At 36.8% G+C, this 15,187-nt stretch overlaps 1 protein-coding gene across 1 annotated transcript in view; it reads left to right on the plus strand.

Moving 5' to 3' along the window:
- Window positions 1-11,397, plus strand: part of LOC132379500 (phosphatidylinositol 3,4,5-trisphosphate 3-phosphatase and dual-specificity protein phosphatase PTEN-like) — a 114,649-nt gene extending 103,252 nt beyond the window's left edge. Inside the window, exon 9 of the mRNA XM_059947459.1 lies at window positions 7,790-11,397. Within this exon, the coding sequence (XP_059803442.1) occupies window positions 7,790-7,978 (189 nt within the window). The 3' untranslated portion in view covers window positions 7,979-11,397. The remainder of the gene's footprint in view (window positions 1-7,789) is intronic.
- The last annotated feature ends 3,790 nt before the right edge of the window (window positions 11,398-15,187 follow it).

The raw sequence follows: 15,187 nt of genomic DNA on the forward strand, positions 1-15,187 counted from the left end.
CTGAAGTGAGTGATGAGATCCTGAGGTTGTTCAATTCAGACACTGAAGAAGAGGACTTTGATGGTTTTAGTGCGCAGGAGGAAGATGAAGAAGGCGATCAATAACTTTTCCTGGTAGGCTGCAGTATATATATTTTTTTTACCAGTCGTTAGGAGATATTGGAATGTTGTTCGTCCACTGTTCAGTAAAAAAGTATACGCAACGTAATTTGTGTGTTAGCGATACGTATGTATATTTAAAAGTAGCTGTGTTACAGGCACTGTTCGAAAAAAAGCATTTGCAATATGTATTTGTTTATGTTACCATACGGATTTAATTAAAAGTTAAAAAATCCTCACGTGTAATATCTTTCTGCGTAAATATCTCATATTACAACGTGGGACACCTGCGGCTTAAAATCCGGTGCGACCTGTACAAGTACAAAATTGATTTTCTTTCTAAAATTAGAGCGTACGGCTTTTAATCAGGTGCGCTCTGTAGTCCGGAATCTACGGTATTTTTTAATTGCACATATAACAAGTTCCCATGATTCAGGGGCCCAAATGCTGGGGCTCCTGTGGTCACACAAAGATCCCGATGTTGCAATATAATTTACCATAAGAAATGAGCAGTAAGATCATTGGAACTGTTTTGCTCACTGCAGTTTCAAGCACTCAGGCTTGGATATGAGAAAAACGGCTGGGAAGGAAAATGAAACAATTTCACTACTTCAGGTTAGGAACTATGAAGAATTTGAAGGTATTGACAATTATCTTAAATGTTACAATGAAAATGAAGATTTGCAGTATGCAGTCATCAAAAGCATTGTATGAAGGCAGTAAATTAGCTGCACTAGGTGGTTGCACTGATTTTGTTCATTTACAGTCAATCAGCAGCGTCCAAGTCCACCATTGATAACTATTAGGAACTGATACAGTTTTACAGCACTGTGGTAGCATTAGTAGTGTTCTAATTTGTTCTTTATTTCACAATTTGTTACTCAGTTAAATAGTGATTTAGTTTATTAAACTTTAACTATTTCTATGAAACTTTGGTTAATTGGGGCAGCCCAATTATATTTGTATGTTGATAGATGTGGAGAGGGAGAGATAGAGGGATGTAGATGGTGTTAGTTCAGATGGCACTTAATAAATTATTTCAAAAGAGCCCTTTTCAAAAATTGAAGGTAAATGTTTTAGAGCAAATGTAGCTGAGTCAAAGTTGGATGACCTGAAGGAAAATGATTTAAGGTTGCCTAAATTGTTTGGCTCAATGGTAAGCTATTGGTTTAGTTATAGATTTGGATTGATATAGGAAATGCAAACTAGATATTTTGATGACACAAGAATAACAATCTTGGCAAAAAGCTTGGAAAACTATTGAAGACCTCCAGGAGAAATTATTGCAGAATACAAATGAGGCAGATGTAATTATCTGTTGATTTTAAAACAAAATAGTAGAAAACAACTGAGTAAATAGAAATCAAACTGCAGAAGGTATAAATAGTGAAATGTAAAAAAAATCGTAGCAAATCAGATCGCCTTAGTGGAAAAAGTAGTGAGGTTGAAGTTTGAGCTCAAGAACACTTGGTTAAAGAAATATTAACTGTTCATTGAGGTTTCCTGATTCACTGAGTATATCCAGCATTTTATCTTATTTTAAGATTCTGAACTTCTGAGCATTTATCTACAAAGACCATTTCCATAACGTTGCATGTCTCTGTCACTGGTAACTGAAATCTCATGGTATGTTTTGCTGTTTCTGACCCTTCTTGGGTCCAGCGCTGCATAGGCCAGCTATCCAACCAAATTTGAAAAGACCGTGCCACATGTGTTGAGTTCAAGTTAGCGTTACATGTCATCAAACTTTGTAATTTGGATCGCATTGCAGTGCCAATCCAATTCAGTACTGTATCCAAAATAGTTTGATTCACTATCACTTGAGTTAACTGTATACTGAGCCAAGAAATGGATGGTGTCTTGACCCAGAAAGAAAGGGTTTATTGAGGTGCCTGTTTCAAGTTTGACAGGGTTATGATATTTGTCAAAGGAGTGTTGTTGAGAGATGTTCTTTAGTTCTAAGCTTCGACTTGGCCAGGTGATGACGTTTGCCCAATGTTGGTGGGTGAAGGTTTTTACCTGCCTTGGAATATGGCTTTTGATCATATATGTCAAATTAATATCCACATTTGATATTCAGATATAGCACAGTGTGGAAGTTACTTTGCCAACAGCCAAGGGGCATGAATTTGATTCCACCCAGGCAGTATTTAAATGTATTTATTTGATTTAGTTAAACCAGAATTTGCAGATACTGATACGAGTGTTTTTAGAGTTAACAAAAAAAAACTGTTACATGGTCTTAAAATCCCATTTGCTCACTAATGGCCCTCAGAGAAGGAAATCTGCTGCCTTAACCAGTCTTAACTTTTGTTACTCTGGACCCACCAGTGTTATTGACTCTGAGCTCCCAGCATTGTCAACTTCTGCAAATGAGTGAACTTTTTTTAAAGCATTTATGTGCCTTTGAGCCAATAGAAATGGTAGTCCTCAGTTTTGGCTCAGATTTTAATATTGCATCTAAGCAAATCTCAACCATCCTCTAGTCTCTCAATTCATCTCACTTCTTATTCACTATAGACATCTTGTGCACAGGGTCCTGCATTTCTTTATGGTGTTGCTTCATTTTCAAGATTCTCACCCTTTAACTTAATGTCCTATCACTCCCTCTCCCTAAAACTACTGGGTGCCCAGCCTAGTCTCTGCATTCATATTTTTGTTTGGCCTCCAATGCCTCCCTGAATTTGTTTTTTTTTATTAATTCTCCTATTGGTAACTGACATTAGCTGCCTCAGCTTTGAGCTCTGCAGTTTCTTCCATAAATCACACCCTTTCAGATGAGGATTAAAACCTATCTTTATCTCCTTAAATTTATCTCTGAGGTGTCTTCAGTAATTTATGAGATTTTAAATAGAGATTTAAAAATTAACAAAATACCAAAGCTGGGCTTGTGAAACTGGGGGCAATGAGATTTGTTTTTGAGTGGTTGTAACCCAAGGTTTGATGAAGGGATAATTGGCAGATAGCATACTTTGTTGTGTGAACTTGCATGATTCTGTAATAAATAATGTCTTTTAATATCTTCAGATTTTATTCTTGTAACAATAAGGATTTAAAAATTAATCTAACATTCAGTAATAAACCTTCTCACTTTAAGGCAACTATTGAGTTGAAATTAAGAATATTGGATGCTTATCACTTCATTAAACCAATCAGCAAATATCCAGCTAATTACACGAGATCTTCCAGGGGTTCTGCCTACTTCTCTCCTGAAGCACGTTGAAACATTTTAAACAAGTATTAATATTGATATCGTGCAAATTTTCATTTGTCATACATAAAGTAAAACTAATAAGAAACTGATCCTTCTAAGAATGAAATAGCTGATTTGAAGTAGGTCTGTAATGGTGAACTTTTTTGCAAGTACAACCCTGAAACACTTTTTTGAGCAAATCCTGTCAGCAGCATTTCCATTGTTCTTTCTTACTTAGTAAAAATTGTTCACTAAATTTGTTTTATTTCCTCAATGTATTTTCCTGTACAGTTACTGTAGTGATTTTCATTTTCAATGCTAATAATGAAGTTAGTAGCAATCTCAGAGCAATTGGGTGGCAGATTACTATAATTTTACTGTAGCTTGGTTTCCCCAAAGTTCATAGCTCTTATGAACTCTCTTGAACAATTCAGTCCCCAGCCTTAAACCTTAACCTGTGTCTTTTCCATAAACAGATTTTGCATAGTATAGGCTAATTTCAGCCAGCTAATACACAGATAAAACTTATGGAATAGTACTTCGAGGCTGTTGAACTATTCTGTTTCTGTTGTTACACTAGAACCTCATTACTGTACTTCCAGATTGGATATGACAGATTTTTAAGGAAAGAGACTTCACTGTAGGTTGTTGGAATATTTATAATTAAATCTACCTGTCTAACTGAATTAAATTATATATAATATCCTTGGATATTGCTCTCTGCCATCTTTTGTAGACTTACATTATTTTCTTTGCTAATTGACTCTGATGCTGATATCATCAATTCACTTAGCACCACACCATGAATGAACTACAAAAGAATTTTGCTGTTTGAAGGAATTATTTGTTTTTAATCGCAGCATCGTTATCAGGCCAGGGGATCAAACCTAGTTCTGAGGCGTGTAGTAAGGTATGCTGACATCAATCAGGCATATCTAAAAATGTTGAAATGTCCGCTTTGTAGAACTGATGCATGAGACTGCATGCTGGTTAAACAGCATGTAGTAGACAGACCTAAACAATCTCTCAACCAATTGGTCAGATCAAAGAATCTACAATCCTTTCAGATTTCATCATGAACTTGATTACGAATGGTGATTATGAATTCAGCAATGGTGAAGGTCCAGTGCTCAACAATGTCTAAAGTATTTACAACCATGTGCAGCCAGGAGTCCAGAACTGAAGATCCTTCATGGCTTCCTTGCTACCATCACAGGATCTAGTTTTCAGCCTTTGTGATATTAAAGAATAGCCAAGACCACAGAAGCTACAGGACTAAACAATATTCCAGCTGTATTACTGCAGATCTGCACTCTAAAACTAGCTATTCCTCAAGCCAAGCTGTGACAGTATAATTGGAAAATTGGCATCTACTGACAATGTGAAAAAGTGCCTTGGTATGCCCTGTTCACAAAAGGGGAACAGATCCAATTCGGTTAATTAGCATTCAATTAGTCTTGGTCATCAGCAAGCTGATACAAACAAGAGAAGATCTCCGGATGCTGGAAATCCAAAGCAACACACAAAATGCTGGAGAAACTCAGCAGGCCAGGCAGTATCTGAGGTCTCATCGTGAAGGGTCTCTGCCTGAAACATCGACTGTTTCTCTTTTCCATAGATCCTGCCTGGCCTGCTGAGTTCCTTAAACATTTTGTGTGTGTTGCTGATGGAAACAATGATCAACAGTGTGATCTAGCAACATTACAAATAACCTGTTCACCAGCAGCCAGTTTTGACTTCTCCAGAACTTATCAGAGCTTTGGTACAAACATGGGCTAAGTCTCAAATGTAAGATGATTGTGCTGCTCTTATGTCAAAGTAGTGTTCAAGAATGTGGCATCAAGGAATCCTAGTACAGCACCAGTTAACAGGCACCAAGGGAAAAACATTGCAATGATTAATTTTTTTTTCTTGTTAATTGCTTTGGCTACTCGGGCAGCAGCTCCAAAACCAAGAAGGAAAAGGGTAGCAGGTGAATGGTAACACACACACACAATGCTGGAGGAACTCAGCAGGCCAGGTAGCATCTATGAAAGAGTGTAAAAGTCAACATTTCGGGTTGAGACCCTTCATTGGGACTGGAAAGAAAGAGGCAAGTCTGAGTAAGAAGATGAGGGATGTGAGGGAAGTACAAGGCGGTAGGTGATGCGTGATAATGGGGGAGGGAGTGAAGTAATGAGCTGGGAGGTTGCTTGGTGAGAGAGATAAAGGGCTGAAGAAGAGGCCAAGACCATGAAAAAAAGGGGAGGGGCACCAGAGGGAAGTGATGGGTAGGGAAGGAGATGAGGTAAGAGAGAGAAACAAGAATGGGAAATGGTGAGGTGGGGTGGGGGGAGGCAGCAATTACCACGTTCAAGAAATTGATGTTTATGCTATCAGGTTGGAAGCTACCCAGACAGAATCTAAGGTGTTGCTCCTCCAACCTGAGTGTGGCCTCATCACGGCAGTAGAGGAGGCCAATGGATTGTCATGTCAGAATGGAAAAGTAGAAAGAATTGAAATGGGTGGCCACCGGGAGATCCTGCTTTTCGTGACGGATGGAGTGAAGGTGCTCGGAGGAACGGTGAACACACGAAATGCTGGAGGAACACAGCAATCCAGGCAGATTCTTCGAGTTGCATGCTTGATTTGAAAATATACATGTGTCTTTATCCATTACTGGGTCTAAATCCAGGAGCTCCCTTCCAGATAGTATTGTGGGTGTCTTTACGAGAAGAACTCCCATGGTTCAAAGCAGCAGTATTCCATTTACCTCAAGGGCAATTAAGGACAGGCAATAAGTGCTCAATAAAATAAAACCATTTTGGACAAGTCCATATTTATACAGTACTGTGCAGAAATCTTAAAGCACCCTAGATTTTTTTTTATGTGGGTTCATATGGCATGGCCTCCACAGAGCCCTGATCTCAATATTATTGAGGGTGCCTGCGTTTACCTAGAGAGATGGAAGCAAGTGAGACAACCGAAGTCTACAGAACAAACGACCAGCCTATTATAAAACAGCACGGCAGAGAGAATTGATGCAGTTTTAAAGGCAAATAGCAGTCACACCAAATATTGATTTGATTTTAGTTTTGTTTTGCTATGTACTGCCCTTTCATAGTAAATTTTTTAATATTTAGAAACTTCATTTTATTATTTTGGAAGTGTCTTTGCTTTACAGAAGTTTTTTTTACATGTACTTAAGACTTTTGCACATGTAACTTTTGCACTGTACTGTGTGTATTTGTGATTTTTTTAAAAAAAAGATTATTAGCATATGTGAGGACCCTGGTCCCTAGTTGAATATTTTAAATTCAAGGTATTGTAACACTTCTGTGACAGTTCAAAGTTGATTGCATCGGTTTGATCACTTTCATCTCTGTGGTTTGGATTGCTTTTGGTTTAACTCATTTGAATATTGTCACAGATAAATGAAAAGGAACATTTCCTCCTGTAAGTTCTATGTTCCACAGACTCAATTGTTAGAATATTCTTTAACATTTTAAAGCTTTGTGTTTGACTGTCGTTGGTCAAAGATTCAGATTGAGGCTTCTTCCTGTTAAGACTGTGTAACTAAATTTGGTACAAATTTGTCAATGCATGTTGTTTTTTCTCGCTACAATATTTCTCTAAGGAGCACAAAAACCAGCAAGTATTCTTGAATTTTATACCCAAATGACAGAATATTTTCTTCAATATTTTAAATTTTCTGTTCTAATTTTGTCCAAGTATTAGCATACTGTTAAGTTAGTGTGCTATACAAATTAAATGCTGATGTATATTTATCTCAGTACATAGCTAAATATAATGAGGTTCAAGGTAACATGTTAAAGATATAGATGAGTCAAGAATATTGCTATATTAAAATAAACTTTCTACTAAGTTTTTTTAATTTAAAAAAAGAGTATAACAATGGTTAAAATATATAATGGACTGCCTGCGAGGTTTTTGAAGCAAATTGCTGAGTGCTAGTCTACTCACTCAAACTCACTGCATTGTTATCCTATTTTATCCTATTTTTTAAAAAAAAACTTAAAATAAAGTAGCACAATAATCTAATTCCTTTCTGGTGCAACTTTTTGTCCATTTACCCAGTTGATATTTGGTGTTTGGCATGCAGCATTTCTGTAGCCAATATGAGGCATTTTGACCGTTGTCTGACTTAACAGCTGGGAATTACAGCAAAGACCACTGTCCCTGGATATGTGCACTTTGAAGGAAACCAGTTGAAGCATAAATTAGGTTTTTTGCTAGATTTCAAGTTCATTGGTGAATACATTTTGTCATTTCACCACCACTGCTTAACTTAACAATATATTTGTAATATTTCATGTAAAGTGATAATTGGAAATAGCCCAAAAGGATGAAGGATGTCGAAAGCAAATTGTTTATTTTTTGACAGAGGGAAAGATTCAGTAGACTCAAATTATTTTTGAACTTCAGATACATGCTAGAAGTGTAAATTAGTGTGATGTAACAAATAGGTAATTATTTTTTTATCTTCTATACCATGCAGGTGAAGCTGTTATTCACAAAAACGGTAGAGGAGCGACAACAACACCCCATGGGCAACAGTTCAACCACAGTAACGCCAGATGTTAGTGATAATGAACCAGAGGACTATAGATACTCAGACACCACTGACTCTGATCCAGAGAATGAACCTTTTGATGAAGATCAGCATACGCAGATAACAAAAGTCTGAAATATTTTTATGGGAAAATTAAAACTGCAAGAAAAAGGAAACGCTTGAATAAACTGAAAGCAAGTACCTTTTTTAATGGCAATAGGACAATGTGTCAAGTAAAATGCTACACCAATTATAGGAACAATGATCTTTTCCTGACCAATGTTGTTTAGCCCCATACACATACATCCGCGAGGTTTTGACACTGTTGTCCAATGAGAAATGATTGCGTAGATATGTATATACATTTTGTGTGTCAAATTACACATAAAAGCGCAATCAGGAAAAAAGAGGCACTTTCCCATTTAATTCCAGTTTTATAAAAAGTGGAGACAGATCTGGTGTGTACGTAGGAAGTTTTTTCCTTTTGTGTTATGTTGCCAACAGTAGGTGCTCACTTACCTGTACAAAGGTTTTAAGCCCTGCCCCTTTAAATCCATGTAACAGCAGATCAGTCTGTTATCAGCCAGGAGGATTTTTGAAAAGGTTTTGCATAAAATGCATGTTTTTTTGGGGGGGGAGGAGAAAAGGAAGTAGAAAGGATGCACAGAAAGGAAAATAAAATCCATAGTCTGGTTCCAGTACCACCTACAGCCTGTTGCACGTTTCTGCAAGGCATTCAGTCTAGTAGATAGTGTAATTGGCTGCTACTGCTGCTTGCTTTTTGTGCTTTCAAAGCACACTGGTGCTAGAAAAGGCAGCTGGATTGAGAAATTCTTTCTGGGAGGAGGCTTGAACCTTGGACAAATAAAATCTACTGGTCCACAGATGTACAGATTATGGAGTCCATGTAGGGCAAATTTTCAAGTTTTTTCCTTCCTTTCCTAAGGGGTATCGTGAGGTGGAGTCCCTTGGTAGAAATTGCTCAATTTTATAAATGTGGCAGCATGCCCGCTCAAAATATGACAGTTAATGTAAAAAGGAGAATTTTACAATGATTTAATAAGTTAGCTAGAATTATTTTAATTGGTGCTGCTCCACTATGTCCTGTGTAACCAAGGCCAGTGCTTGAAGTTGATCACTCTTTTGTTAGTACTGTTTTGGACTTCAAGTCAATATCTATATAACTTATCTTCATTACATTTGTGTAGTTCTAGCTGCTTTATTTCTATTGGCAAGATGCCTTCTTTCTCCACATCTCATATTGGCATATGATAAGGCAAAATTTGGATTGGGAGTATGCGGTGAGTTTAGGTGGCATGTGTTACATAATGTGTTATGTGGAAGTACAGATTTTACAGCCAATGTTTCAACAGAATAAACTGATTTTTAGCAAGGTCACAGTATGCACAGAATTTTAACATGAAAATTAAGAGGTTTTGTATTCATATTCTAGGAAGCTGTTTATACCTTCCTCATCTGTAACGGCATGAAATGAAGTCTCTTGTGTTCTGTTGGTTAACGTGTTAAACCAGTAGTTGTCGTCATTTCCTGTAATTGTCGGAAAATAGAACTGCATACTCCCATGGGGCCCAGCCAATTGGAGTTGCGTAGATATGGTAAAAGTCTGATGTGAGAATGTTTTTATGTTCTCTTTTAAAGAACAGAAAGAAGATTGTGTTTTAGCTGGGGAAAACTTTTGCTGGAGGGTTGATGCATTGAAGTGTACCTATTATTTTCATTACTTCAGCACAAATTTTATTATGCTTGGCCATTTGGTGATGGACAGCTACAATTACAAACATTGCATCCAGCTTCGTCTGGAAGTAACTTCCCAAAACATTTAGTGTTGGTTAGTGTCTAGATGTTTCAGTTCTGGTGTCTGTTCTTGCTATAAACCACAAATCTTTTAAATCTTTCTTTGTAGTGGTGCTTTAAAACTGTCTAAAAGCTAATGTGAAGAGCATGAGTTGTGCAGTGAAAGAGAAATGGACAAATATAGCTCAAGAGGGAAGGAGTGCAGGTTTATAGATCAAATTACAAGCTTCAGTTGACAGTTTTCTTTTATTGATGGAACTTTCCTTTTAATTTTGTATTGATTTCCCCCATCCCTTCAAAATCTCTTCATTTCTGTTGCTAATAACTGAACATTTGAGACATGCCACTTTTGAAGAGTTTCCTTATGTATAATCATCTTTCATAAAGACGTTTACCACTAAATCTTATTTTTATATTGATAATAAAAGGAAATTTTGACAACCAGGAGCAGGCAATAAAAGCCCATTTGTAAAAGGTGCACAAAAACAAGTGAAGGAAAACTTTCCTGCCTTACATGCCTTGGAAATACTTAGCTTGGCTTCAGGCAAAGTATTTATACAGCTTTATTTTCCCTTTTAACATTAGGGGGCAAAGAGGCGGCCCTTTCATCTTCAGAACACTGAAAGTAAAATTCTCAGTGTCACTTGGAACGCTAAGGAGCCGGGGTAAGAGCAGCTGCATATTGTACTGGGCTTTTGCACTGTAAGAGTTTTTTTCATATTCTGTTGAAAATCGAGAGTGTATTGGGGTCCATAAACAACTTTTCCAAACCTTCCAAAGGCTTGCATGCTGATGGTGGAAAAGGTGGCAATAGTATGTTTTCATATTCTTGTATCAATACCATCCTTGTAGAGTCAGACATGCGTTACTTTGACTGAAAGTTGTCCGGTCTCTTTTTTTATTTATGACAGTATTCATAATTAGTCTGGTAAATACATTCTGTAGATTATCTCTCTTTGAGTTTCCAGACAATATGCTTAATAAAAACAATTCTTTGGATGTGCAGCAGCTTAATGTCTGAAATTGTTTGTTGACAGCATCACTGTAAAGGAATTTATTTGGCCATCTTTAGTCATCTGTAGCCCCACTGAATTATATTTGCCACAGTAAATCACAAAGGGCAGTTGCATGGGTAGCCTCAGGGGTCCTGCACTGTGGCACAAGGTATGGGCCGAGTGGATTTCACAGGCAACATCAAATATCCAATTTTCAGCTTTAAAATATTCATAAGGTGCCAGTGTGAGAGTTCATTTCATTAGTAATACCAGATTTGTGCAATATGTTTAACAAAGCCTGTGGTTGCCACAAAGTGCCTCTTGTTTACTTAAAATACTGTTCAAAATTTTGTCATCATGCATGCAGATGGAAAAGGTGGAACTGTGCACTATAAAGGGGCTTCACTGCAGTGTAGGACAAAGCTGCCTGCTGCTCTCTGTTCAAATTTGGATTTTGTTTCATATAAAAGATGTATACAAAAATATATTTTCAGCCTGTAAAACAGCCTTTTCCATTTCAGCCTGTTAAAGATACTATTGTGCTGTGCAGCTATTTGCTCTGTGTGTAATGCTATGCACTGAGAATACACAAAAAGTAAACCAACAAATGTAAATTGTACAGGTTATTGATGCTCATAAAATCCAATGTCCATTTGTTATTGTATGTGTTGTTTGTTAACAACCCTTTATCTTACTGTTATAAACTCCACTTAAAACCGATTAAAGATTAAAGTCTCATTCTTGTCATTGTGCAATAGTTAGAATATTTTACCTTAATCTGTTTTGAATGGTTATATCTTCCTTCAATATCTCTTTGCTTAAGTAATTTACATATTGTGGGAGAAACAACACAAAAAAGCCTGCAGTTTAAGTTCCTGCCAAAGGGTCTTGGCCCGAAATGTCGACAGTACTTTTTTTTCCATAGATGCTGCCTGGCCTGCTGAGTTCCTCCAACATTTTGTGTGTGTTGCTTGGATTTCCAGCATCTGCATATTCTCTCTTATTTACAGTTTGTTTCACATTTTTTTGTGAGATTTGGTGAAATTGCTGGGTCAACTACTTCAGTGATATGATAGCAATAAGTAAAAGTGCCAGTATGTCCCATAACTGACATTTCCACCTTTTTAATGTTTTATTTTTACCTAGTTATAGCCGATCTTTTCTGTGCCATATTACTTTTTCTCTGTATGAATGACGATTCATGGACTAGCAAGGAAATGTTCATTCCAAAACCTAATTGCTCTTGAGTTTTGGATTTATTTTCCTACCCAGAGATCCAATTAATTTCATTTTTCATATGAAAAGTGGCAGTCTAAGTGCACCTTAAGCAATCTTGATAAGTTCAGGTTGGTTAAGAATTAGAACTTTGAAATTGTCTTTTCTCAGCTATTTAATGTCTGTACACCTGAATATTTATCCAGATTCCTGCCTTTCAAAGCTGAAAAATCCAGTTGTTTTGCCTCTTTCCCCGTTAGCCTTTGGTTTTCTTGCACTTAACACCATTATGTGGTTTATTTCTACATTTCCAGAATGTAAATCATTCCAAGATATCTTGCCTAAATTTTGCAGATGGATTAAGGATGTCAGAAAGCAGATGTATGTAAAACAAAGGAAATGTGCCCATTTTAAATTGAGGAATGTGCTGAAACCAATATTCTGCAGAATAGGAAGCTGGCAGAATTAAAATTAATGAGAATTTCGAACAAATACAAAAGCAAAATAATTAAATTCAAATGTTTGTATTAAAATGAATATTTGAGGAAATCAGCATACTTTATTCAGCTTGATGGAGAGATCCATTTAAAATATAGAATTAATTAGCTTGCAGTTCCAGCATTCAGAAACTGCTGGAATGATACGCTGTTTGTGGATTTTTCTGTGTCTCAGAAGGTAGTGAGTTCAAATTCCACTCAAGTTATAAGTGGATATCCATGGAATTTCAGGGATTTGATTTATAAAATACAAAGGAGGCATGGAAGAGTCTTAAATCAACAAGGTTTCAATAAAAGTAGAGATTAAGGAAAGTGAGTACCTTGACATACTGTATTTGTCCTGTTACTCTGTGACTTTAAATCTGGTTCAGCCTTTAAGGTTTATTTCGCTGATAACAATCTTGCTTGATGTGCAATACAGACACTCTCAGGTTTCAGGATTTAATCTATTAAAGGTTGGCCAGAACTCAAAGCAATAATTGTCAATTTTCAGCACCAGACTTCTGTTCTGATCTATCTTGGCTAATGCAGGGAATCAGAATGAACAAATTATTTACAGATTAGCAAGCTGTAGTTAGTTGGGTAATGTAGCCTCAACTGTTTACCATATATAATAAGTTCCCACTTTAGGTGCACCTGCACAGCTCGTTAATGCTAATATCTAATCTGCCAATCATGTGACCACAACTCAATGCATTAAAGGATGCAGACATGGTGAAGAGGCTCATTTGTTGTTCAGACCAAATATCAGAATGTAGAAGAAATGTGATCTAAGTGACTGACTACGGAATGATTGTTGGTGCCAGACAGGGTGGTTTATGTATCTCAGAAGCTGGTAGTCTACTGGGATTTTCACACACAACAGTCTATAGAGTTTACAAAAAGTGATGCAAAAATTTTAAAAAAGTGAGCAGCAGTTCTATGGGTGAAAATGCCTTGCTAATGAGGGAGATCAGAAGAGAATGGCCAGACTGGTTCAAGCAGACAGGAAGGTGGCAGTAACTCAAAATAACCATACATTACAAGAGTGACTTGCAGAGGAGCTTTTCTGAGCATGAAATATGTCAAACCTTGAAATGGATGCATTCCAGAAGCAGAAGACCACAAACATACACTTAGTGGCCACTTTATTAGGTACAGGAGGTGCCTAATAAAGTGGCCACTGAGTGTATAGTATACTTAAGCAGCATATAGTTTAAATGGAAAGGTTGCAAAATGTTTCTGTAGCGGCAGATCTCAGTGTACTCCATAAAGTGTAGGAAGATGTATGTGGGTACAGGAAATAATTTCAAAATCCAATAAAGTTAGCCTTGCGCAAGAAGAATAGACTCTAAAATAGGGATTTTTTTTTTTAAGAACTGGGCAAAAGACTGAAAATGGTTTGGGTTCCTAAGCAGTGTATTTGAGGTTTTATGGGTTCTGAAGTGGATATTAAGGTCAAAGTTGAAAATGCAGAATTTTATATAGATGGATCAAGTTGTGACCAACAGGATAATTTGTAATGTGGAGTGGCTCTTTCCATCACCTGCACATACGTCTGTGTGTACTGGATATTTGGCTTTAAGGCTCTTAACAACATCCTGATTTCTCCTCTACTTTATACAGCCATAGGGCAGAGGTTTTTCAGGAGGCAGTGTCAATGTTTCAATTCCTCAAAGGAGGTTTTGACCTGTACCTGGAATTTTACCTTCTATCCATAGTCGACTCCTGTGACAGTGCAAAACGGTATAGATTTTGACATACTTCAATGAAGGCAGACAGTTTGGTTAAGTTTTTTAAGTCTATTTCTAAAATTAAGGGATTGTTTTTGTGGAAAGATTGAGTATGTTGGATCTACCAGTGAAGCTTCGAACAGTGAGAGGTAATAACCTGAAACAATGCAAATGAGCCTGACAGGATAAATGTCTTTCCTTGGTTTTGGGAGGGGTAATGGTTGCTGAAGGTGTTTGGATTTTAAAACAGAGGGCATAATTTTAGAATAAGGAATTGCTCACTTAAGATTGGGGTGAAGAAGAATTTTTGTCTTGAGTCATAACTGTTTTAAATGATCTATTTCAGAAAGCTGTGCAGATTATTGAATATATTCCAGATTGAGGTGGACTTTTTAGATAAAAAGATTATGGAGGACAGATGTGAAATTGGGGCTGATACCTAGATCAAATTATCCATTATCATCTTCAGTTGTGGAGCCATATGACCTATTCCTGTTCTTGATATCCCCTTTGGGGTTCAGTGTGCAAGTCATTGTATTTATTGCGGCTTTGGTCTCCAGATATATTGAATGTTGAACAATGACTCCATCACTTTCAACTTAACCCTTTGATTGTGAAATTTAAAACATTGGTTGCCTGTGTAGGAGTGTTGGCAAAAATCGACACAGACATAATTACTTCTGGCGTATACTTTATTCCCAGAGCAAACAAATGGCAATGTCATGTATATATGAAAAATTCCACCCCCGAAACGTAATAATGTACCATGTAACTTACATGGCGAACTTAACCCTTAACAGTCTGGGTGAATTCTGCCTGATGAAATGAAGGAGTCCCTAAATTTTTTTAATAATGTTGTATTTAAATTTGAATTCACTTTTTAAATTTAATTTGCAAGTCTGACTATCTGTTGCACTTGGCTTTGCTATGCAAATTTGTTCATTTACATTAGAAACTGTACAGGCACAACAGTAAGTAATTTTTTGACGTATGCAGCATTACTTCCCGCTCTCCAAGCTCTCATCTTTTACATTTTGTTTTATCTATTTGTAGGTTTTCTTTTGAATTCATTCCATTTCAATCTTAAGCAGCTGCTGATGTGAAATTGCT

This window comes from Hypanus sabinus, chromosome 22 (genome assembly GCF_030144855.1).
Source record: "Hypanus sabinus isolate sHypSab1 chromosome 22, sHypSab1.hap1, whole genome shotgun sequence".
NCBI lineage: Eukaryota > Metazoa > Chordata > Chondrichthyes > Myliobatiformes > Dasyatidae > Hypanus > Hypanus sabinus.